At 39.9% G+C, this 25,280-nt stretch overlaps 1 protein-coding gene across 3 annotated transcripts in view; it reads right to left on the reverse strand.

The window, feature by feature from the left end:
* USP6NL (USP6 N-terminal like) overlaps window positions 1-25,280 on the reverse strand; it is a 123,235-nt gene that overhangs the window by 62,424 nt on the left and 35,531 nt on the right. For 2 of the 3 annotated variants that reach the window (XM_069869723.1, XM_069869551.1), the window contains 2 exons: window positions 4,094-4,167; window positions 2,700-2,782 (listed from right to left, as the gene is read on the reverse strand). In XM_069869723.1, the coding sequence (XP_069725824.1) occupies window positions 2,700-2,782; window positions 4,094-4,167 (157 nt within the window). Of the gene's footprint in view, window positions 1-2,699; window positions 2,783-4,093; window positions 4,168-9,557; window positions 9,844-25,280 lie in introns of those variants that run through there. The other variant, XM_069869642.1, reaches the window with a different exon arrangement.

A 25,280-nucleotide genomic window follows, 5' to 3' on the forward strand; every position in this document is an offset into this window, starting at 1 on the left:
CTCCTGCCCTAGGCTACTCAGTAAGTTCTCAGAAGAAAATCCAAACAGTTTTACCCACTTTTACTGGTGTGGCAGGAAGGCAATAAAAGTGTAACTGCCTTCATGTCTCCCAAGTTTACTAATTCCCAGTCTGACACACAAATAAGGATACTGGGACACAACTAGAATCATAGATCTAGACCTAAACTACTCTTTAAAAATCTCTAGTCTTTCTCTCATCTTCATCTCGGTGGCAAGTTACAGGGGCAGCTTGAGTGCTTCAAACCACCAGCCTTATTTTTTCTGCCCTGTCAGCAACCAGCTGAACTTCAAACGCATCTTCACAGAGTCAAGGAGAAAGAAGTTTCTAAGCCACCGATAATAATCAAGACCCATTGTACTTGAGCAAAGAAGCCCTAATTTTCCAACAGGTTGCCCACATCCAGCAGCCTTCTGATACAAAAGACGCTTTTCAGCTACTTTGTGTTTTAAGATGTCAGTGTAAACAAGATCACAAATCATTGCAGATCACAACTTCGTACACTAACTTTGATACTATCCTCAGACATCAGTTTTCAGTGTGCATCAGCCTGTTTTGTTAACTCACACTGTAAACACCCAACAGACAGATCACTGGGAATTGTGGGTCTTATGGATAACAATCATCAAGGCAACTGGTTTGAAGTGTTTGGTACACACTGCTTAGTTTCAATTCCTTGTAGGAATGGGATACAGAAATAGTGGATTGCATGAGCTCAGTATTGCACAGGAACCCAGACAACAGTTAAAACCTATAGCACAATATAAATTGTCTTTTCAGGGAAAGACAGCTGATACGCTTATCCTAATTACATTCCTCCTATTTGGAGAGATTTCATCTCTCAGGAAAATAGAAACATCATTTACAATAAATATGCTTTAAAGAATCATAAAGCAGCCTTGATAGCACTCTCAGGTGAAATCTGCCTTATAACGAGACATCATTAGCATGTAAGTAAAACATACCACACAATTAGCGAAGAGACAGAGCATGTTGAAGTGAAGAGACAGACATACATTGTTAATTTGTGCAGTGCCCACATATTATAAACCTCTTAGATTTCATCCCTTGAAGCTGACAACACAGAGAATGAATTCTGCATAGACTTTGCGTTGGTGACTCATGATACCACTTTGAAAGGAACCGTGGTCTAACAACTAAGGTCCACCTACCCCACTGCATCACAAGAATAACTACAGTGCAATGTAAGTGTGCCCACAGTCACTCAAAGTTAGACAGAGCAGCAGAGAAACAGGCACACGGTGATTTGCAAAGAATCACCTCCAGAACCGCATCTCAAATATACTCTGGCACTGCAACCAGGAAATCCAAGATGCCTGACAAGCGACTGCAGCAGCAACTGTAGCAGACGTATATCATTCTTCCACACCTAACTTAGAAAAAGGCAAATATCACAATACAAGCTATAAGAAAACTTCAGGAGTTACTAAGGACACAAATCAACAATCTACTTGCAAATGTGAAGGCACACAATTTGATTTCCAATAAAGTCAGCAGTGAACTTTGCAGTGGCTTCAGTTACTTTTGAACAAGAAATAATTCTGACACCATCCACAAAGCAATGTCTCCAACTGCAGCTACAATACCAGACACGTGATGCTGCAGCTGTAGTTAACCAACACAAAGACCTCTCTGTGTAAAACAGAAGTGTTTGGAGACCGCACCCCAAAGTAACTCACCCTGATGAAACAAAGGCAATCTACAGGTAAAGACAACTGTTTTAATTGACAGGTTTGAAAACAGGGACATTACAACACAGAAGAAAGAGAAGGAAAAAAATCCCCCTAAATAAAAAAAACCCACACACCTCCCTCCCACACCAACAAGTACATAGTTATTACAGTAAGCTATTCACTCATCAGTGATTTCTCTAGATTTTAATAGCATTTCATGTACGGAAACATAAATGCCAAACACCAAGAATGGCAGAGAGTCTTAACTGGAACTTCTCCAAAGGAGCAAGTCAGCTTGTGTTCAGTTTCTGCAAGCTGGACATCTACATCTGCCAACCACAAATGTCCTCTGTAATTTAATACTCTCATCTTTGACTGGTGAAAGAGGCATTATTTGTTATAAAGGAGGTGCCTATATGGTAATTTGTTCTGGATTCTCACATTTGCTGACTTGTCTTTACAATGAAAGATTAGGTCCCAAATCAGCAGACGCTTCAGTATGGTTGTTAAATATAGGCACTTAAATGAGTTTTATCTGTGAAGAACTGGGATACAGAGTTGTTCTTATACAACAATTAAGTAACCCTAAATGGTTTGGGATTTTTTTTTTTTTAAAGACCACCATTATAATTGAAATTTTTAAAAATGTTCCCAAGAACTTCAAGTTTCTTTATATTTAAAACAATAACATGAAACAAAAATTTATCTGCAATTTAATTCAGCTTGCAATATATTTTGGTAGACTATGAATTTTCCCAAATATTCAAAAACATTTCACTCCCTACACAGGATCAAATTACAGAACTAAAAATCAGCTAGAAATGGAATTGAGAAGTACAGTAAAGATTACCTAAAACTTACACAGCGGTTTCCAAAAGATCTATTAAAAGTCATAATACTTTCACCAAATAAATGACAACAAAAAAGTATAAATCACAATTGTAGCAAAGTCTTAATCTTATTTTCTTTTCAAGCTTGCTACTTACTGTAGAAATCCAAATCTATCTGTGACTTTGTAAAGACGATAGTCAGCATCTTCCCATGGTTCAATCTGCGCACCCTCCCGTCCCTAAAGGAAGGAATAAAAAAAGAGCCAAATTAAGTTTTATGACACAAAGAGCTAAGACACAGAAGACAGGATTCAACCAAAGAATAATCTTTAGGACGTGGTAGGAGTACAGTATAGGAGGGGAACACTAATCCTAAGCAAACCAACCAAGACAAAGCAGGGGAGCACAACTCCTCGAGAACCTTACAAACACCATTTTCATCACAGGAAATCTCTTTTTGCCAATGCTATACACAGAACAAACATCAACCACCGATTTGAACCACAGACTCATCATCTCACATCTGCTGTTAATCTCCACAACTGTCCATCATGGTCCCTAGTACTCATTTTCTTTCTTTTGTCTCTCATTCCTGAACCATCACTGGAAACAGCACACACTGCAGACAGTCCTGAACTAACACCCCTGCTGACTTCAGCAGCCCTCAAACAGAATGCAGCACTGAGTCTTCCCTCAATGAAGCACTCACTCATGCTGCTCTCTTCTACTCCAATTACCATTTTTCATTAGACTTGCTTAAGTTTAACCATATTTGAGCCGTATGTTCTTCCGCTATGGGCTTTGCGCAGGTTAATGGCTGTAAGGAGAAGCCACCGCTCAGAACACAAACTGCATGTGTCTTTTTTCCTTATTAAAAAAAACACAGCTATTCATGTAAGTGCACATTGTGCAAACCACCACTGCATCTAGCATGCAAAAGGTTTCATTAACTCCACAGAGTGTGCTCAGTATTCCAATGACATTTAAAATCCATAAGTGCTGCAAAAACATGCGAACACAGCGTAGGCATTCCAGGCATCCTTTGTGCCAGGCTTTTACTTGACAAGTAGATCAAGATAGGAAAGAAAGGGATATGACTAGTGTATTTCTTCAATTCCTCACAGCAATCTGACAAACAACACAGTTCACTCATCTTTTAAGTTCCCTGTAACAATTTAAATGTTTCTATTATCATAACTAAAAATTAAATAAAAAGTAAAACAGAAGTTCCTCTCGTATCACAGATATACTGAGCATCCTGAAACACCCTAGTTTTATTACTTCTGATACATTACACTACCTTACAAACAGCCCCAGAATAACTTGCCATGCACCTGAAAAATTAGTTGGTTGAGTCATTATCAAGAATATCCCCCACAGAGGGAGAATTTAATTCAGCTAAAGGCTAGTGTTTCGTGAAACCAGCAGATTAGTATCACAGAGAGTATTTTAAACAAAAGCTAGCAGCAACTACAATTCATTTTTTAAGACAGACATTTTATTAAGATTAATTATCAAAGGTCCTTAAAATTACTATCAAGTTCACTTACTCTGTCATACTTGGCAACTATCTCTGCTCTTTCTTGGGCAAGTTTGATAGCAGCATCCTGCTCAGCATCTGCACCTGTAGGGAATTAAATAATGCTGTTCAGATTCTCTCCTTCATGAATGAAGAACCACAGCTAAACACTCGGAAAATAAACTTCAGCTACTTGGATAAGAAAATGCCAAAACAATTTTATCAAAGCAAAATACAACCTTGGTGCATGTCTCCAACGCTGTTCGGAATAAAACACAGTTATTGGATGGTATCCTAACTGCTGAGTGTTCAATGTTCCCTATTTTCCACCAAAGCACATACTGAAGTCAAAAGAAGAAAAAATTATACTTTACAACTAACTAACTGAAAAACTGAAGAAAGGAGTGAAAGCTCCAAGCTGCTAATTCCACAAACATTCACACAGTCAAAGAAAGCCAAAACATATGCTACTAGTTTAAAACAGAAGTGTGGACTATTTACAGGATTTGTAGAGTAGGACACTGCTGAAGAGATACTGCACAACTTCCTCTGAGAAATCGCCTAAGTCTTATTTCTCAGAAAACAGTGAAGGACATTGTTATATTATCAGAACTGCAACTGAGGTAACCCAGAGCTGGAATACGCATATGGCAACAGGAAGGTTGGCAAGTAAGAAAACATGGATGCACGGGTAAGCACTGGATGTCAGTGTGCTACAGACAAAGAGTTTACTACAGCAGTGGAGATAAAAGTTCAGATAGATCTGGTCTGATCAAGAGAGAGGGTGAAGCAGACTCCATGTATAACTCTGAATTTGGTTCCTTGGCATTGTTCTCTCGGCTGAAACAACCTTCAGAACATGGACAGGAATGTAAATAGGGTACTGTGAAAGGAAAGCAAGAAAGCTGCCCCTTCCAATATTCAACAACATAATACATTTCAGTATCCCAAATGCAATTACAATGTCAAACAAACGATGCAAAGCACTTTTAAATCAATGATAAGTTTGCAAAAGAGTCCAGCAGATTTGTTTAAATTATCAAGAAGCAGTGAACCCTCAGTAAAGGAAAGCTTTAGAAAGTTTTGGTATAGTTTTCAAGCACACAGCATTGTAAAAATAACTCCAGGCATATGGTTTTTCCTCACTATTTAGTTCACGGCAACATAATGAACTTCAGGAATTGTACATATCAGCCAGCTGGGCCATGAAATGGAAAAATAGATCAGATTATACTGTAGAACATTATTAAAACATTTATTTGCTCAAACTCAGTATTTCCTTGACAGAATTTACCTACATTTTTCTCAGATATTTAGAGAAGGTGTTGTACCAAGGTGGCCTGTAACACCCCATGTTAAAGATTTTGCACAGTCTCTGCATGTTTTCACTTGAAGTTTCTTTAGGGGAAGGCAGAGAACCTCAGTAACCCCCATCAGAGACACAAGATTACTACTTGTATTTTAAAATATACTCAAAAGGACATGCATAGTTCTTCAACATCACAGACAGAATAAGAGGTAAAAGTTAAAAGAAAATTTAAACCTTTGTTTAAAAGAACGCAAACCGTACGTGCACCAGAAACTGAGCCTTGGTTTATGCTGAAAATGTGGCCACGGCTTACCTGCCTTTCCTCTGCATAAATAACTTGTGAATTGAAGTTCGGCCTGTTCTGTGCCTCATGACAATTGAATTACATCTAGCTGCACTGACATAGTTTAATGTTACGTTAATCCGTCCATAGCTCAAACTCAGGAAAACAGCTTGAGACAGGGACAAAAGGTTATATTTCAGGAGATAAGCATAAAATATGATTTTTCTTGTAAGAGGAATTATTTAAATATCTCCAAGTTAGAAACAACGATACCTGAGAAAATAAAAGCTAAATATGGGAACAAGAAAAATTCTTCATGAACTATCTTTCTAGGCACAAAAATGCATCACTACATCACTACAAAATAAAGACAAATAACTGGTATTCTAAAGTTTTATCAGTTTTATTCAGTGAGTCTTATCTCACTGAAAGAAGTTAAAGATGTGAAACGTACGATGAAATCTAATTAAAAGTTACATTACAGACGGTCAACACCACATTATACTGGAAACAATGAGACTTCAGATGAGGCTGACATTAATATGTAGTCAATTAACTAGTACAGAGAACTGACTTTGACTAAAGAATGCAGAAATATATTATCAACAACCTTACAATAATAAATATAACCAACGGTGATAAAATCTACGAACAGCGGCATTCAAAAAAGTGCATGTAAGTATCCCCCCAAAATTGGTCAGGCTTACAAGGTACAATGAGCATGCTTAAAACCCTGCCAAGCACCAATGTCACACATCCAGGTTTTGAAAAAGGTACATCACAAAAAGAAAAAGGCTACGAACAAACCTTTCTGAACAGTTGGCCTGATACACATAATAGTCCCCATCAAAGAGGGCTTTCCTTGATCACACTTCCCATTAGAGAGGACTTTCCCTCATCACTCTGTCATGCTGACCTGTATTCTGTACTTGCAAATATTACACATGTAAGTTTTGAAAAGCAGCAGGCAAAGGAACTGAAGCACTCTCTCAGACAGAAAACCAAACGTAAAATCCCAGTCCGTGATGATGTGAAAAATGACTGACCTAACGGCCACATTACTGCTTTGCTCCCCTTACAAGTCAGGTTATCTCACTTGTCAGAGCTACTGACATGACTAGCGAATTGCTGGATTTCACTTTCTAAAGGACAGGACTAAAATGGGTCTCATTTTGCAACTCACTGACTTTAAACTAAAGAGTCAGGCCTGATAAATTAGACACCTGTGGATGCCCAGCAGCCCTACAAAGCAAGAGGAAAGTATTGTCTAGCATCGGCACAAGCTTTCTTCTTTGGCACTCTGATAAGAACCTCTCCTTACCTCACCAATTATCGAAGAATTTAAAAAGACACAACTTCTTCAGAATAAAAGAGGTAATGAGATATAAGATATTTAAGTGGCACAGGCACAAAACTGAACTAGTCCTACACAAAGACAAATTCCTAATGAGTCCCCACTACTTGTTTTCTGAGAGGGGAAACAAGGAATCTAGAGATGCTAGTATTACTTAGTAGCAACAAATTTACTGGTGAATTCTGGGTGTTATCACAATATCCACTATCGGTTGGTCTCTGTGTGCATCCTAATGGCATTGAAAACCAAATCCAACATTTTTAGAATTGGAGGGTTTTTTTAAGGATTTAAATAAAAATTTAAAAATACCCCATTAAATTAAAATAAATTCCTAAAACTGACAAACTGGCTACCTACACCAACTTAGAAACTATCTGGAAACTCCTAGTTCCTATACTAAGCAGCTTGAAGAACACTGGGGAGAGCAGTTTACTTGTTCAGAATTCCCAGTTCTTCCACTCCTAATGAAGGAGGGCAAGTGCAGTAAATTTAAGCAAGGAGGAATTAATGGACATAATGCAAAGGAAAAAATACGTAATGTTCTGCTCCGTGATGAATGCAAGCCTAACTGGAAGGGACCAACTGCCACAAGTGATATATTTAACAACAAAACAACAGAACCAAGGAAAAAGAAACACTAATAAAGAGACAGTAAGGAGATATCCTACAAGGCGATGTAAAAATCAAATTCTGACTATTATTAGAATTTAATCAAGAGGAGAAATTTTTGCAAGAAACCAGGTACTGATACAGAGCTACAGCATGAAGATCCAATCCAACTCAAAAAAGAAATAATCCTGCCTTACTCTTGGATTTGTGCCATCTTCTTCCTTGTGTTTCACAGACAGAAGCAGTAGCTGTAAACTTAGGCACCTACAGACACCGGACAGTCTTTGATCCAAGGTCCCCCTATCACCCACCTAAAACACAGAGGGCTTAAGGGGGAGGAGGGAAGAGGAAATAAAATTGATAATAATTTAAAATCCCAAGCTAAACGTTGAGGATCCCTCCTGCAGCCCCCACAGTAACTCAAGTTTTCAAAATCAATGAGCAGGAACAGGCAGTCCCTTGTTTTTCAGTGGCCAAGGAGCAGCTAACAAGCTAACAGCCTGTGACAGCCCAGCAGCAGCTCAGCTGCTCCTGGTCAGGGGTAACTGCAACACGAACAGCCCATAGTTACACTTGATTTTCATTGCACGGTCTGACTGAGCTGAGCTGCTGCTGAGTGAGGAATTGCCAGAAGACAGTAAAGTCATGGTCTTTCCCACAAGAAGAAAAACTTCTGCTCTTAGAGGGTTACTAAGCACCTGTAGTTTGAATTCTGCCTAATCCTGTGTGGCTTCTAATCCTGTTCAACTACTAAACTGCAAAACACTAAGGCACAGCATTTCAAAAAGTAATTTTCGTCTGCAATGCACTGAGCATCCATCTCAGCTCATCCAAAAGCAATCGTCCAGCTGGCAGGATCGTTGGTGTGACTCAAACTCACTAGTGAGGCTTCTCCATGAAGCCAGCCTAAAAACTCCTAGTTCCATACAGCACCTCATCTGGAAGAGGTAACAAGAGGCAAGAACCTGCTTGCTCCCCAAGACTGCACGAGGTCAGTGCCACCAAGAACCTCAATGTGTTCTTTACCCATATCAAAGGAGTGTGTAGATGCAAGGTACATTACACGGCTTATGCATTATCAGCAGCATAATAAATTGGTGCTTACAGATGTGCCATAAATCTAGGTAATGCCTCCTTCCGGTATGGCCAGTGCACTAACAGCATCCTGTGAACTCTTATCCCAAATTGCAAAAAGGAAATTTCTCCCCTTTTTGTTCTTTGACCCATCACCACTGCCTCCTCAATTGCAGAGCAGTCTGAAAACCCCAAAAGACTTGGAACATACTAATTTGATTCCCATTACTTCACTCAAATTCTTGCCTGTTTGCACATTACACATTCCACTGCACAAAGAGCTGCAGCGGCACAAATTCTTGGCTGCAGGCACTACCACTAGCTGCTACACATCTACACATTCACAGCACATATCAGAGCAATAAACAAAACATTTTGTCAATCTCTGGTCATATCGGAAAGTCCCTTTAATACCCAGGCTGTTTATTTTCCTTCCAGTCCGTTCCCACAAACAATGAAATAAAAGCCATGACGTACATCTAATAGTATTTTGTTGTGGGTAACCAATATTCAAGAGGAAAAACAGTGGTAAATACCTGCACATAGATATCAAACCTGCTCTGAACATAAACGATTTATTATGTTTTATTTTTATTTTTCATGCAGAGAGAACTTCTATCACAAAAGTGAAGCAGTTAAAGTTAGAAAAGCAATCCCTTTTACATAGCAATACTTCCTCCAGAAAAACAATATTTCCAGAAGTTAACTGAGCTACATTTCTTCCACCATTAAACATAATTATCTACCCTAGTACTACTAAGTATTTAAAACTCAAGAGTTACCACTAATTCAGAATGATAGAGAAACAAAACAGCACATTATATAAATAATTCAACATCAGTACATAAAATAAAAGGACATTTTACCAGTCTTCAGATTGTGATTTTCTGCCCAGTCCTTGTAAAGCTCTGGTTTAGCCCTCATGAAGTAAAACTGTTTGTTTCTAGACCATATTCTAAATCAGTTTATCAAAAATGAATAGAGGAAAGTTCTCCTCCTCCACTTGCAGCACTTGCTCCACAAAACCCAGCCACACAACACGTGCTCCTTTTCAAGACGTGGACCATCTAGAGTTACATGAGCTGCTGATACTCAAACAAAGATGCCATTTGTTAATAAGAAGCGTCATGCAGGCACCATGCTAGTGTTCTCCATCACAGCCCACAGCCCTGCATTCCAGCTTATAATAAACAAGAGGATTTAAACAAACAGCCTCAGAGGACGTGGCTCATGTAATAAATCACTGTTACCCTCTTGGGTAAGAATTCTTACTGGTATTTAGCAAGTGCTGCACGGAAAACATCTGCAACTGTTTGGCATTCCCTATTACAGGATGGAGATTTTACATATTCTCTGTTTAAAACTCCTTTTTTGTTCAGGATACCTTGGGAACCTGGAATACTTAGGCTGTCAGAAGTTGACAAACATTACTTCATTGATAAAAGTATAAAAATCCAAGATTTAATAGTGGTAGAACTCATCTGCATTCTCAAAACCGAAACCCAAAGTCTCCACAACAAACATTCAAGGACACAATCATCAAGGCATTCTCCTGCATAGATTTTTAGTCCTTACACACACTCTCTCTAGCAACATCCCAGCTGTTAAACCATGTTTACAGCCAGCAGCCAGCCAATATCATCTTTTAACCTAAGCAAGGCAGAGCACACAAGCTGCCAGACCTATCCTGGAAGATCTGTGTGGATTTCCAGCTCTTTGTGAAGCCAGCAGAAATGAAGCCAACAGAAAGGTCATGAGTGGGACTGTTCAGCCTGGAGAAGAGAAGACACAAGGGATTCTTCTCAATGGACAGAGGTACCTGAAGGGAGGGTACAAAGAGGATGGGAGCCAGGCTCTTTTTAGTGGTGCCCACTGATTGTGCCCACTGTGTCTGGCTCTAACTGAAATACTTCAGAGGTTCTCTCTAAATGTCAAGAAACACTTTTTCACTGTGAGGGTTGTGAAGCACTGGCCTAGGTTATCTCGAGAACTTGTGAAGTCTCCACGCTTGGAGATACTCAAAAGCTGTCTGCATGTAGTCCTAGGTAACCAGCTCTGTGTAGACCTGCTTAAGCAGGGGTTTGGACCAGATGACCTACAACGCTTCCTTCCAACTCAGCCACTCAGCGGTTTCCTTGCACCCAAGTGTTACAGTGATGACAAAGGGAGATCTGACCAAGTGCACTGGGCTACGTTTCTTCCCCTCACAGACTAGGGCAAAAAAGTTCCTTCAGTTCTTTCAATCTTCCTCCCCGTACCACTTGGCAGAACACTGAGCCTGGAAATGAGCATCAGCTTCTTTGTCTTTACCCAAACCCAGGCATCAATAGTTTGGTCTATGGATTGAGTATGAGTTTAGACTGAGCTGGTGCGACACCCACCACTAGGCACGTTTCCCTCAAAAGCATTATTTTCTTGCTGCTGACATTCATTCACATACAGAAGTAATCTTCTCCCTATACAAAAATCATCTTCCATTTTTCTTATGATAGAATCACTGAACAGGTTTTGTAAAACCGTCTCCTTATCCAAAAGTGTATTTGTGTATGAGACGAAAAGAACTTGTACAGGAATGAGCACAATAACTCTTCTCAACTGATGCCTTAACCACCTGAAAACAAGTTGCTTTTTAACACCTCTTGCACTCTTCTGCTAAACTTAATGCTGCTTGAGTACAGTGTGAAGAGCTATATTACACTGGTATTTTTCTTATATCTTTAATTGCTTTTGTAAGTTTGGCATGTCTATTTTCATGGGTGTTTTCCAGTAAAGACTTACACAGAGAAAAGGGAAGATTTCAAGTTAAATGAAATTCTTGTGTATTCAGAAGTAAAACAAAAAAGCTAAAGAAAGAGTGAAACTATGTAAAATCAATATATTTAGCTATGCTCTGTCCAAAAAATCCCACTGCCAAACACATGCAACTCTTCCTCCTTTTAAAAAAAATTCACTACCTCTTCAGAGTAGAACCTATTGTAGTGTTACTGCGTGAGGATTAAACACTGAGAAGTGGAAGGCATGAAAGTGAGGATTTACCTTGCCTGAAGAAACAAAACTTAACTCCCATCTTAATGTAAAATAAAGTTTCATCCAGCAGAATACTTGAAGTCCCACAACATCCAGTGAGAGTCACCGATGGAAAATGGTCACTTTGGAAATTAGTGGAACTAACTTCTACTAAAACTATCTCAAAGTAGTTTTGAAATGATCCCAAAGGATTCAAAACAAGAGCAGAGAAACCAAAGCAGTCCTGCTAAGCAGTATTCCACAGAGAAAGCCTGTGTCAAAACATAAAATTAGAATTCAGGAATCTAAAATGTATTGCAAAGGATTTAAATCAATTGTTCTTACTGTCACGCTTTTAAGCATTAATTGGCTAAAGGACTTACAGGTAACCTACTAATAGTAGTAAGCTATTGCAACATCTCTGTGACTTTATTTTTAATAACACAACCTTGCTAATACGTATTAGTTAATGGAGCATGAAAAGAACAAAACTCAGAACAAACCAGCAATAAAACAGAAAGGGAACAATCTAGTAAAACACAACTTAGCTATTTACTCAGTCCTAATTTGCAATTTTCTTTCATATGTGCTTCACATAAATAAATACACCTTAAAATTAAGTCATCTCCATTGGCTGTGACTACTACTAACTCCACTGGAAGCTGCAGTTTGAATGTTCATCATGTCATCACCTCACTATTAAGCCTTATGAATGTTACCACAAGGGTTACAAAGTGGAAGGAGAACAACTGGCAGAGTTCTACAGGAATTCCATTTCACAAAGTGTACACTCATCAGCCAAAAGGTAATTAGTTTGCCAAAGTTTAACATAATCAGTTGCAAAGCCAGAAGAAACCATAACTGCTAATTTGCGACAAGCAACACTGAAAAGAGTAAGCCCAATTTCAAACAATAGCCCTTTCTTGAAAGAGAACGACACAAAAAAATGCAACACAAAACCCGCCCTCCTGCCCCCAACTCTGTCAACACAATCCAAAACATTTATGGCAGCTCTTAACAGACTTAAATGTAAAGACTTGGGCTGGGTATGATTTGGGGTTTGCCAGTATGTAAAGACTGGTCTGACTTGTGCAACAACTACCTAATGTCTTATGTCTAAGCTTAAGTCATCCTTTGTTCTCCTTCCCAAGGGTGTAGTTGGCACCTGGCCTTTTCACTAGCTTATGACTATTTGTCCCCTTCCTCACTGCTATGAAAGGCAGCAGCATGACCATTAAGTAGGAGTCACTCACTTTGGCTTTAATGAGACGTAAACGCTACACTGACCAACGTACAGTCAGCGCTACAAATGGCTGTTTGAGTAGTGTCGCAGCAGATTTGCATCCTCACTGTGCAAGGAAATAAAGAATGCCTTGTCCCTGTAATACATTATAACCCAGCAGCAAAGAAACGACAAAAACAGTCTTCATGGAAAAACACAAGAGGTTTTCTAGTCCACGGAAATTATTTTACGGTCTTCCACTAAAGACTAAATTTCCTGGAACTCCTACTGTGGTGAGAACTGTAACATGTAATCTGTTTCATCTGCAGCCCATGAACATCACTCCCACACTCCCCTTGAAATCCATGACCCTTCCCAGTACTGGTCCTACCCTTTATAATTAATGTCTTAATAAAATATGCTGCAAATCAGCTGCTGTATTAGACACTTGCCCACAGAAGCAGTATTGGCAGATTAAAAGCAGGAATATTTCAGGAATTTTAACCTCAGCCTCAAGTAAGCCATGCCATCCTTCCCACACCAGCGTATTGTAACCAGGTATTGGTTACAACTTTATAAGCAAATTTAGCTGGAAATGCCTTTTTTTTTTGATCCCTTGTACTTTAAAAGTATATATTATGTCTGCAGTCCCCAGAGGCTTTTGAAAACTAAAATACCCCTCCTGCACACTTATGCTACTCATACATCTTTTAACCGTGACAACCTACTAAACATAAAAGCAAAACGATCTTTCGGTAAGACTGAACATAACAGTTCCCTGCAATAAATTTCTTCTTTGTCTTCCCAATGCCATACATCAGTATGACATACATTTTTCTCAGCAGCATAAATCAAAAGAATATTTTAAAAAGTTATCTAAAATTTTGACATAATTTCAGACATAATTTCATGTTTCCTGTATTGGACATCTTCATTACTATTACAGCATGAATGTTTGCACAGCACTAAGATTTGCAGCAACAATTTAAAGAGTAAAATGGTTCTAATATTTTAGATTCTGACACAAGCCAGAACATTTCATAACAAGAGTTATGCTTCCCACATTAACAGACTTAAATATAAGTAGCCAGATGCTACACTGCACTAATTATGTTGTCTCCCAATTAATCATTTTAACCTAAGCATTAGTCAAAATTAGTGGAGCACACAATAATTATATTTAAAGTTCATCATTAATGATGCGAACTCTGTTCCGAGCTTAAAGCATCACAAAAATAACGCTTACAGAAGAAGTTTTCAGACGGGACTCTTCATTTTTGAGGAAGCTGTTTCATTTCTTCTCTAAAGTTAGAGAAGTTAAAGAAGTTCTCGAGTTTGAAAAGTTTCATCTATGTTTGTCTCATTTTACTGGCTCAAATAAAAAGGTTTGTTCCTCTACACAGACAGTCTTTGAATGACATACAGTCCAACTCATCATTTAATTACACAGCCAATTTAACTGATTAAAACAGGAAGAGAATGAGACCTTGTTGTTGTAGTAGGTGTTAATTCTCCCAGTTAATAAGACTGAAAAGCTCCAAGCCAGCTCAGAAAAACACCAGCACTGACTCAAGGTGGCAGAAATAAAACTTTGCCAGCATCATGGGGAAGAAAAAGAAACTCCCCTCGACCTGCCCAGTGATCACAAGCTGTTGCCTAAAAGCCAACGCTGCGTTCTTGCTCAGCTAAACAGGCTGCTAAACCTCGCTGGACCTTGCATGATACAGAAAAGGAAGCACAAACAAGCACAGATGAGTGGTTACTGCAAGAACTGGCTTTTACTTACCTGTCTTTTATGTTCCTGCCTTCTCCTGGAAAGGATGTCATGAGGAACCCAGGGATTAGTCCTTCCCCAACAGAGTGAGAAAAATAGCTTTCAGCCTCTGTTTGCACTTCAGCTGGAGCCTCCCGGATGCCAAGAGAGTGCTTTGCCTTCTGGGGCACAGCCTCTGCATGGAGACACCTCAGGATTTATTTTGATATTTTGAGCACAGTTTCATACTGATGCACAACAGGAAAATAAAATATTAATTATTATAAAAGTTCCAACAGGATGAAAAAAAATTTCTTGCTTTATTCCAGCAAAAGCATGAGCATGTTAAACTCATTTACTCGGGCTCCTGGACAGGCTGTTGTGATCCATACTATGTGGTGTGGCTCAAGGCATCCTTCCACCTACCGTAGTGACACACTGAAGGAACCATCAGGAATCACAATTACAGAGGAGCTGTGAGGCCCTTCTGTAGTCAATCTAAATTAACAAATTAGGATTTTGTGTGAAAACACTTCTGAGAGTCACATGCTAGAGCTCTGTTCACCATAACCAAATAGCTTTGTTCAGCGACTCTGTCTCTGAGCTATTCAATTTTGAGCAAGCAGTAATACCCTAAGAGCTAACAGGATCCTCTAAGTAAATCCTACAAAGAGTCTGAATGGCATCAAGAAGCTTTTATGACACTAAACCTACTCTTCGTGAGTTTATGACAAGTTTGGGTAAGTCCACAGAAAGACATCAAGGCAAAATTTAGATACCTGCCTGCTTATAATATCGGTCATGTCTACCCAGCAAGAAGTAGAGTTGCTTTGAAAATCTGGTAATAAGCTGCTTAAAATACCTGTCATTCACTCCATTAAAAACTAAAATTAAATTTGGTAGAGAGGAAAAAAAGACTGAAAATCCCCTCTGATGATATGAAATAGGTAAAGTGTCATGCAACACCATATCCGTGTCTTTTATGTTTATGAAATGGTTCTAGGGACAGCAGGAGGAACAAGAAACAGCCAAACAAAGAGTAAACAAGTTTGTTGAGCAGCAGCAGGAACTGGGGAAGAAAAAGCTATCCATTTCTTCATCCTTGCTACCACAAAAGGAAGTTAATGACAGACAAAAAGCTTCTGTTGTTTTCAGTTTCACTGACTAAGGACTGGTAAACAAAACAAAGTAAACAGCCTTGGCATTTCCCATGCGAAAGAGGAACTAGGGCCTCTGAAGGCTGCCTGTATTCTTTGGGTCCCAGCCTCATGCTGAGGGAAAACACAGCAGAGCAGCTTAATAAAGCCCAACTGGAATACCCACCAAACTGGTTACACTCATACCGGTATTTGGCAACACTGGTACAAATTTGTTGGCATCCACTTAGTTTGCATCACCTAAAACACTTATTAATATAAACAACCCCAGAGTTTGGTTAAAACAACATAAAGGGAAAAAAATAACAAACAGAAAAAAAAATTAAACCCTCAAACTTCATGGCTGTTAGCCCACAAAACATCATCTCAGCAAAATAAACCTACATTATATCCACCATCTACATTATCATAGAATCATAGAATAACCAGGTTGGAAGAGACCCACCGGATCATCCAACCCTTCCTATCAAACACTAAACCATGCCCCTTAGCACCTCGTCCACCCGTGCCTTAAACACCTCCAGGGAAGGTGACTCAACCACCTCCCTGGGCAGCCTCTGCCAGTGCCCAATGACCCTTTCTGTGAAAATTTTTTTCCTAACGTCCAGCCTAAATCTCCCCTGGCAGAGCTTGAGGCCATTCCCTCTTGTCCTGTCCCCTGTCACCTGGGAGAAGAGGCCAGCACCCTCCTCTCTACAACCTCCTTTCAGGTAGTTGTAGAGAGCAAGGAGGTCTCCCCTCAGCCTCCTCTTCTCCAGGCTAAACCACCCCAGCTCTCTCAGCCGCTCCTCATAGGGCCTGTTCTCCAGCCCCTTCACCAGCTTCGTTGCTCTTCTCTGGACTCGCTCCAGAGCCTCAACATCCTTCTTGTGCTGAGGGGCCCAGAACTGAACACAGGATTCGAGGAGCGGTCTCACCAGTGCCGAGTACAGAGGGAGAATAACCTCCCTGGACCTGCTGGTCACACCGTTTCTGATACAAGCCAAGATGCCATTGGCCTTCTTGGCCACCTGGGCACACTGCTGGCTCATGTTCAGTTGCTGTCAACCAACACCCCCAGGTCCCTCTCCTCCAGGCAGCTTTCTAGACAGACTTCTCCTAGTCTTGTAGCACTGCACAGGGTTGTTGTGCCCCAAATGCAGGACCCGGCATTTGGCCTTGTTAAACCTCATTATATACCCATCGCCTTTATTTTCAGTAAATCTTGCTAGGTGTAAGACGTAAATAGATTCTAGATTTAATCTACCCATAAACCTTAGGACAGTCTGGCAAGTCTCTTTTTCACTCCAACCTCTAGAGAGATGGGAGGCCTCAGTTAGGCACAGACAATGCAGAGATGCTGTTTCAGCTTCTTATCACAGAGAAGCAAGCACAAAGTGCAGTACTAGGGGACCACAACACAAAAATGAAAAAGCTTTGTTTGAATATTTTATTTAAGAGTAACACCAGTTAATCAGAACAGAATTCTCCACGGCAGCTATTTATCTTCTACTTCAAGTAAGATGTACAGAGGGAGGTACTGTTTGGCTTATACTTTGAATACCCTGAAAATATTTTACAAGTATTCAGTGCACACTTAAGAAGACATTTATTGATGAATTCTGCTGTTGCACAGAAACAATGACTTTAGCAATCGATGTACTAGCAAATATATGTTAGACAACAACATACATTCCTACAGAGATATGAAGATTACAGTGAGGTACCTTCAAGACATCTGTAAACCTGACATCAAGTTTTCAATGCTACTTCTCTCAAAACCAACATTTATATTTCGGTACTTATGCAAGATAAAGAGCAACAAGCACACACTGCACAGACCATAAGTTTCCGTAACACAACAAACGCAACATTAATTCTAGTCTATGCCTTGTGCACAGGAATCAAAACAAAGAAAAGCAAACAATTTACTTGTTAATACTGAAGTCACTGATGTAGTGAACTCATCAACAAGGATCCACAAAACCCAGAAAAATCTGATCATTTGTCATGGACTCTCATATCTCAGCGGAAATGTCCTGAAATGGCTAAAAAGCATTTCTGAACTCAGTACACTAAAGTCTACATCTAATCTGAACACTGATGCAATACTTGTTTTCAGTCTCTGCAAGTTTCATGTCCCTTACAGAATCAAAGCCCACAGTAAGAATCAAGACATGGTTGAGCCCATGAAACCACATCTGGTAAACAAGCACCCCATAACCTGTAAAAGCAGACCAGCTGCAGAATCTTCCCAAAGGAGGGAAGCACAAGCTGTCCTCTCTGTCAGAGAGTGAGGGGAAGAGCACAACTGTACTCAAGGAAGCACAAGCTGTGATTTAAATACAGATCCACCCACTGTCTGCACTGTGCTTATATAGGGCGATTTCGATATTCAGCACTTTGGGAAGAGTTCAAGTTCTCATTTGTGAGGCTTGGACAGACCATGAGCAACACGGCTGACTGGTTACCCTGATATCAAGAAACCATCAGAACTCAAATTATCACAGGAAGTAGCTTTGAGTTCTAACTACAACCAGCAGGCAGAGGCGGAAAACTTGTTGGTCAAAGCAATTGGTATGCCTAAACTGCCTTTAAATCACCTATTTAACTCACAGATGTAACCATAGCAGTCAGACAGGAACCTTCTCATGAGGCAAAACAGTCATTCCAAAATTCACCAACCTCGCATGAAAGCGTTCAGCAACTTCAAGTCTGAAATTTTCATCAGTGAAATTAAACCAAAAATAACTTGTGAGGGAAAAATGTATCTTGGTTATGCATTTTGGTTCCCTCCTCCCACTGAAGACATCTCTTCAGTAGACATTAAAATCCCAACTTTGCATTGGTGATGTTACTACAAAGAAAGTCAAAGTATCCCTTTGAAACAAGGAAATGTAAAACAGTAAACCAAGGTACCATCTGTGCAGAGGTGTTCCTGAAAGATCTAGCAATAGGGTAGGAAATGAAGAGGCTGAACATAACAAATGTTGTTTCAGTTACAACATTTTGGAAGGCTTAAGAGCTACAACTCCAGTGGCATCAAACTTGATGAAAATCCAATAGCCTTTCATCAAGTCTTCCCTCTTCAGCAGAAGTACAGTTGTCACCTGCCATCACATAAATAAGTCTGAATATGAGTGAAAACTACCAAGTACGTCTCCTGTTTTAGAATATTTTCTGAAACTGGTTAATTTAACAGCGAACTTCATGTTGTGACAGCATGTTCTTGAAATAATTTAGAAATAACTCAGCCCACCTTAAGGCTTGGAGAAGAGACACCTTTAACCTTAAATTCATCTAAATACAGTCTAAACTGAAGACGAGATTTTAGTATGTGTTAGCCACAAGTACAATCTTTACGGTATTTAATGCAGAAATTCAGGTCATGTTTTCCCTCGTTCCCTATCCTGCCTTCTTCCCTGGCATATAAAAAACAAGAGGTGTAACTACTGAACACTGTAAAATTACTCACATATACTCTTTATCTGCCAACACCCACTGTTTTGGAAGAGCACATGAAACAAAAAATTGACAACAGGGATCAACAGCTCACATTACTGTGATAATGTGCTATAAAAATGTAGAAAAATAAAAGCTTCAGTGTACTTTGTACCTGAGGTACAATAGGCTGTTTAATCCCAGAGTAATATTCAAGTCATCTCAGAGAAACACTGTTGACAGGTTTCTCTGAAAAATGAGTCAGATGCAGGTCCATGGGGAAGCTCTCTCTGATTAAAACACTATCACAAACTGCCGTTACTCTTCAGAAGCTATTGAGCCAAGGTTGCATTTCACTCAACCACAGGCTCCAACACAAAATAAGTTGCATAAGCAAGAAGAACTTGGAGAAGTTGAAGTGAAGGTACAAGGCAAATACTTGGATTTGTAATCGAACTCATCAGATTTTGCTAAATCAAAAATCTTTGTGGGAACGTAGTGAAAGGCTACTACTGTTCTGAGTGGTCCAAACCTACTCCAACACTGCAGATGCAAGCGGACACCATATCACGCAGCCACAGCAACCAGAATTTCAGGGTTGATGGAAATGCAGCCAAACTGCTGTGACTCAGCTCAAGACACTGCAACCTGCACCCTGACACACACCATGCTGTAAAGACTCAGTAATTGCTTTCTGGCAATCTAACACCTCCAGAGGCGTTACACTGAAAATCAGAAGAGCGACAATTCACAAGTCATGCCTAATGAAAAGCACAAATGCGAACGATGTGAAAAGAGGATAGGGAAAAGGCAAGAGGGGCAGGGGAAGTGTCATGTGTTACGTAAGGAATGGCATTTTAAGAGGACAATATACAAAACTGCCAGAATATAATTAGCAGCCAAATTAAAGCAGGTGGGGGTCACCTTATAGTGGCCTTCCAGTAACTGAAGGGGGCCTACAAGAACGCTACAAAGGAACTTTTTACAAGGGCATGTTGTGACAGGACAAGGGAGAATGGCTTTAAATTGGAGGAGGAAGATGTGGATTAGATATTAGGAAGAAATTCTTGACAAGGAGGGTGATGAGGCACTGGCACAGGTAGCCCAGGGAAGTCATGGATGCTCCCTCCCTCAAGGTGTTCAAGGCCAGGTTGGATGAGGCCTTGGGCAGCCTGGTCCACTCAGAGACGTCCCTGCCCATGGCAGGGGTGTTGGAACTAGATGATCATTAAGGTCTCTTCCAACCCAAACCATTCCATAATCATCACCAAGAACTAAGGGACTTAAAGCCAATAGAAAGAGATTTTTAAACTATACCACACATCACAGCTATTTTAATATACAAAACTACAGGTAAAGCACCCAAAAATGAAATTATTGAGCTGGTTTTAGCTTTCACTGTGCTGAAATTATGCAACTAATTCTATCAGATGAGTATAAATTTTCCCATTGCCTTGTACCCACTTCCATTCTTCACACCTGCACATTAGAGCAGCAGCACTTTATATCTCCATGCATACACAAACAGTGCTGAAACTGGGGGGAAAAAAAAAAAAGCCTAGGGAAATCTCATGGAAATTTCCTTTCCATGAATATAGAGGCAAAAGAACTGCACAGGTTTAGAAAGATGGAGAAGAAATAGGACACAAAAGGTTATTCTAGAAGTTAGGGCAAAGCCGTCCACTGAAGTATAAGCAACTTTCTGAATGCCAAAAACTCCATGAACAGAGAGAAAAGCACGGCTATTCTCCAAAGTCCACACACCTGAGAACTTTGAAAAAAATGTATCAGCATGACAGGGATAAAAATAAGGTGACTCCAAGCTGCTTTCATTTTAAAAATGCTACAGCTACCTTTCAGATAGCTCAAAACTAATCAATAAGGAAACTTTACAAAGCTGTCACACTGGTCTGACTGCCAGATACAACTGCTACGTGGCCAGTTTAGGGCAGACAAAATAAATTTCATATTCTTAGACCTCAGAAGTAACTATTTCTCAGAGAAACTGCTATGTCATCACTCCTACAGTATTCCAAGTTCAAGCTTATAAGTTGATATAAACAGAATACCAAACAGGTATAGCCTTTCACATGGGACTACGGGATTTAAACCAAATTTTAATTGAAGGACTTTTCAGATTTGTCTCAGAACAAAGAACAAGAGTTTGGGAACACACTCATCTGCAGTTGTTTCATCGAGGGGGAAAAAGAGATAATTAAAATAAGAGAACTGAAATTATTGTCATGTAACCTCAATTTTGTAACATCTTTGTATGAAAATAAATTATTCTCAAATCTCAATCTGAAAGATACAAATTTTTTTATTAGGTTTTAATTGGGAACAACTGTGTTTCCACTAATAAAAAAATCTACAAACTTAATTGATGCAAGCCACATGACAGATAAAAGGCAGGCAGAAATACGTGGGGGGAAGCTCATAAAACAACTTTTCTGCAGTTTTTTCTAAGTTAAAAAGGGATCAGAAGTTGCCAAGAAAGGCAGCTTAGTGAAATAAGCGAAGTGCAAACCAAATCACTGTTAAATAGCATTTGTATGGGAGCATGAAAGTTTAAGATACATCAAGTAAATGTTGTGTCCTCACATCCATCTGTCCCCCAAAACCACCACCCATTCAAGTGTGTTCTTATTAATATTAATTTGATTATTGCTTCTAAAAGCTTCCCATCTCGTGGCATCTCTGTAGCAAGGATGCAAGAGAGAATTTGTCGAGTATTCCTAATAGCAGTAATGACTTCAGTAGTTCTAACACATACTAGCTAAAGAAGTCCACTGCCATTCCAATAAACACTGTTTCAAAACCAATTACTACACATCAGTAGTTGGCAATGTGAAGAGGGGAGAGTTGTTCATTTTGGTGGGTTTTGGGGGGTTGTTTTTTTTTTTTTTTTACAAGATTATTCAAACAAGTAGTACGCGAAATGAGCTCAAGGGAAATGTAGGAGGACATCATTCAGACATCCCGTCCTGCATTTACAGAACTTGTGGAACACGTCATTGATCTTTTGTCTTCAGCTCTGCTGGAAGTTACTGTTCTGGGCTGTGCTGGTAAACAGGATCACGTGAATGCACTGAAACCCGCAACAAGAACAAAACTGCTGAATTCACTTGTGCTATCATCAGGGGCACTTCAAAGGAACATGGATTGCAGGGAATTTGCAGGAACTTACATGTTCAAAGTTGAAGTTTGCCTATATCCCCAGCAAAGCTGTAGTGGGTTGACCTTGGCTGGCTGCTATTTGCCCACCAAGCTGCCCTCTCCACCCAACAGGGCAGAGGGCAGAAACCAAGATGAAAAAACTGAGTCAAGATACACAGGAAAATCACTTGCCAGGTACCCTCAGGAGCAAAACAGACTTGGCTTGGGGAAATTAATTTATTGGCAATTAAAAATAAGAGTGGGATGGTGAGAAACAAAGCCTTCTTCCCAGGCTCCACTTCACACCCCTTTGGTCCTAATTGTTCTGTCTCCTCCCCACCCCCTGAGCAGAGGGACATGGAGCGGGGTTTGTGGTCAATTCGTAACACTTCCTCTTTGCTGCTCCTTCCTCCTCACACTCTTGCCCTGCTCCAGCATGAAGTCCCTCCCACAGGACACAGTCATTAACAAGCTGTTCCAGTGTGGGTCCTTCCCACGAGCTGCTGTTCCTGCCAGAAAACCTGCTCCTGTGTGGGCTCCTCTGGAGAAGCCATAGCGCCTGTCAGGAGCCTGCTCCATGGGTTATCCACAGGCTACAGCTTCTTTAAGAGTATATTCACTTAGTCCAGCATAGGCAGGTGGATATTTGCTCCATCCTGCAGCTCCATGGGCTGCAGGGGGACAGCTGGCCCCACCATGGTCTTCATCAGGGGCTGCAGAGCAATCTCCGCTCTGGCACCTAGAGCAACTCCTCTCCTCCTTCTTCACTGACCTCCATGTCTGCAGAGTTGATTCTCACACGTTTTTCTCACTCTCCTCTCTCACAACTGTTGCACTGCAATTTTTAATCCTTGTTTTGAGTATCATACCACAGAGCTGTCACCAGCTTCACTGATGGGCTCGGCTTTGGCCAAAAGTGGGTGTCCTTTGGAGCAAGCTGTGTCTGACGTGGGAAGCAGCACCCAGTCTCTTATACAGGCAACCCCTACAGTTCCTGCTACAAAAATATTGCCATGTAAACCAAATACAGTGGACACGTAGAGCCTTTCCCATGAAGTCAGCATATACAAATGAGCTATAAATGTCAGTCTTCAATACATTAATGCATAATTTTCTTGAACTCCTTTCTGATCCCAAAAACACCAATCCTATCAGAACTTCTACATATTCGTAAAAACTCAAGATATTCTATTGAATGTCAAAATCTGCAATAAGAGACTGCTGATGTTCCGTGACATTCTATAAATAGGTTTTAGTTCAGATTTGAAGAGTCGAGTGCTTTCAGAGCAACTTTTCAGATCATTTCTATTTACTGTTCGCCAGCTTGTGCTGGGAAACGCCACAGAAGTATGCAAACTGGATTTCTTCCAGATTAAACTATCTGCAAGATGCACTCCCAACTCTAAGTTATATTCTGCCCAAAGAATAAGGCCAAGGTTTGATCTGGCCTGAAGAACCTCCTGAAACACAGAGGGATCTTGGACCCTTACTTCTCCTCTCTAGATTTTTTGGCAATTAGCACAGCACTATAGTAACACAGACACAGCCCACAGGCTGCTCTTACACTAAATACACAGCCCAGACCCCAGTGTAACCAGCCGTCCTTTCATTTGCCTAAGCATATTTGTTCATTTTTCCCTTAAGAGCCTCTCTGCACTATTTATAGAACGGCTTTACATTCTTATTAGTAACCAGACAATGATTGTTCATGTTCCATCACTACAAATGCTCTTCTGTGAAGCTTTATACATTATGTAAAATAGGCAATTATCACTGCACAGTTTAGAAGGTCATTCCAACGCCTATAAAATAAATAGCAATGGGAATCAGAGTCTGGGTAGCTTTTTTTACTTCTCATCCGTAGATTTGGCAAGCTCAAAATTAGCATTCATCCCACAGATTTTAAAATCTAACTAGGGTACTAATTCATTGCATAGAATTGACAGAAACATTTTTATTGATCCATGCATCTTCGATCTGTGTAACACAGGCTCCACAGAACAGTCTCCAAACATAACACTCTTACTGAGTGATGAGACATGGTGGCTCCAGGACTCGATGCAGCTGCAGTTTGCATGAGGAAATTTTTCAAAACGTGTTAAAGTCTTTTCAATGTACAGCTGTTGTTGGGAAAAAAGGAAGGATTAGTCAGGTTTTTTCTTTTTAGAAGGAGAAAAATTAGGGCACAGAGCGACTGTGCAGCCATTTATCCATCACACAACAAAGTGCAATGCCTGAAATCAGCAGTATATCACACACTGGGGAGTCCTGGAAGCATCCCAAAAATACCCAACTTGAAAACATTAGAAGCATTCCACTAAGCCAAACGACGTGACTTTAAATGAAACAGAAAATATTTCTCTGTGAAAGATCACAGCATATTCATGTTACCAAGGTCTTTTCATTAGTACAAACAGTTTTTCCTTTTCTATCAGAAAGAGGAAGTCTCAGATCGAGGCAGCTTCTCAAGTTCCAGCTGAGACCTGTGAACTGTACTGTAAGTATTTCCTTCAGACTACTGCTATTTCCCACTCAAAAATCAGCCTTAACAACAAAAGTTATGCTTTCATTCTAACTGTCACAGTAGTCAGTAAATCAAAACTGTTCAAATCAAAATTCTGAAGGATCTGTTCCTAAAAACAAGCCTGAAAATTGGCCTTAATATCTGGAAAATAATCCTGACAAAAGGGAGACAAAAAAACAATACAGAGAAGAGTACCCTTTAGCAAAAATAATCAAAATCTCACACATAGCAGAGATTAGCAAACATGATGAAAGTTGCCTATTCACGCTGAGGTTTCCCTCACAATGCCAAATGCCTGTGTATTAATCTTACCTGGTATATTAGATAAATCTCAAAAGAAAAATATATCTC

This window comes from Phaenicophaeus curvirostris, chromosome 1 (genome assembly GCF_032191515.1).
Source record: "Phaenicophaeus curvirostris isolate KB17595 chromosome 1, BPBGC_Pcur_1.0, whole genome shotgun sequence".
In the NCBI taxonomy this organism is placed as follows: domain Eukaryota; kingdom Metazoa; phylum Chordata; class Aves; order Cuculiformes; family Cuculidae; genus Phaenicophaeus; species Phaenicophaeus curvirostris.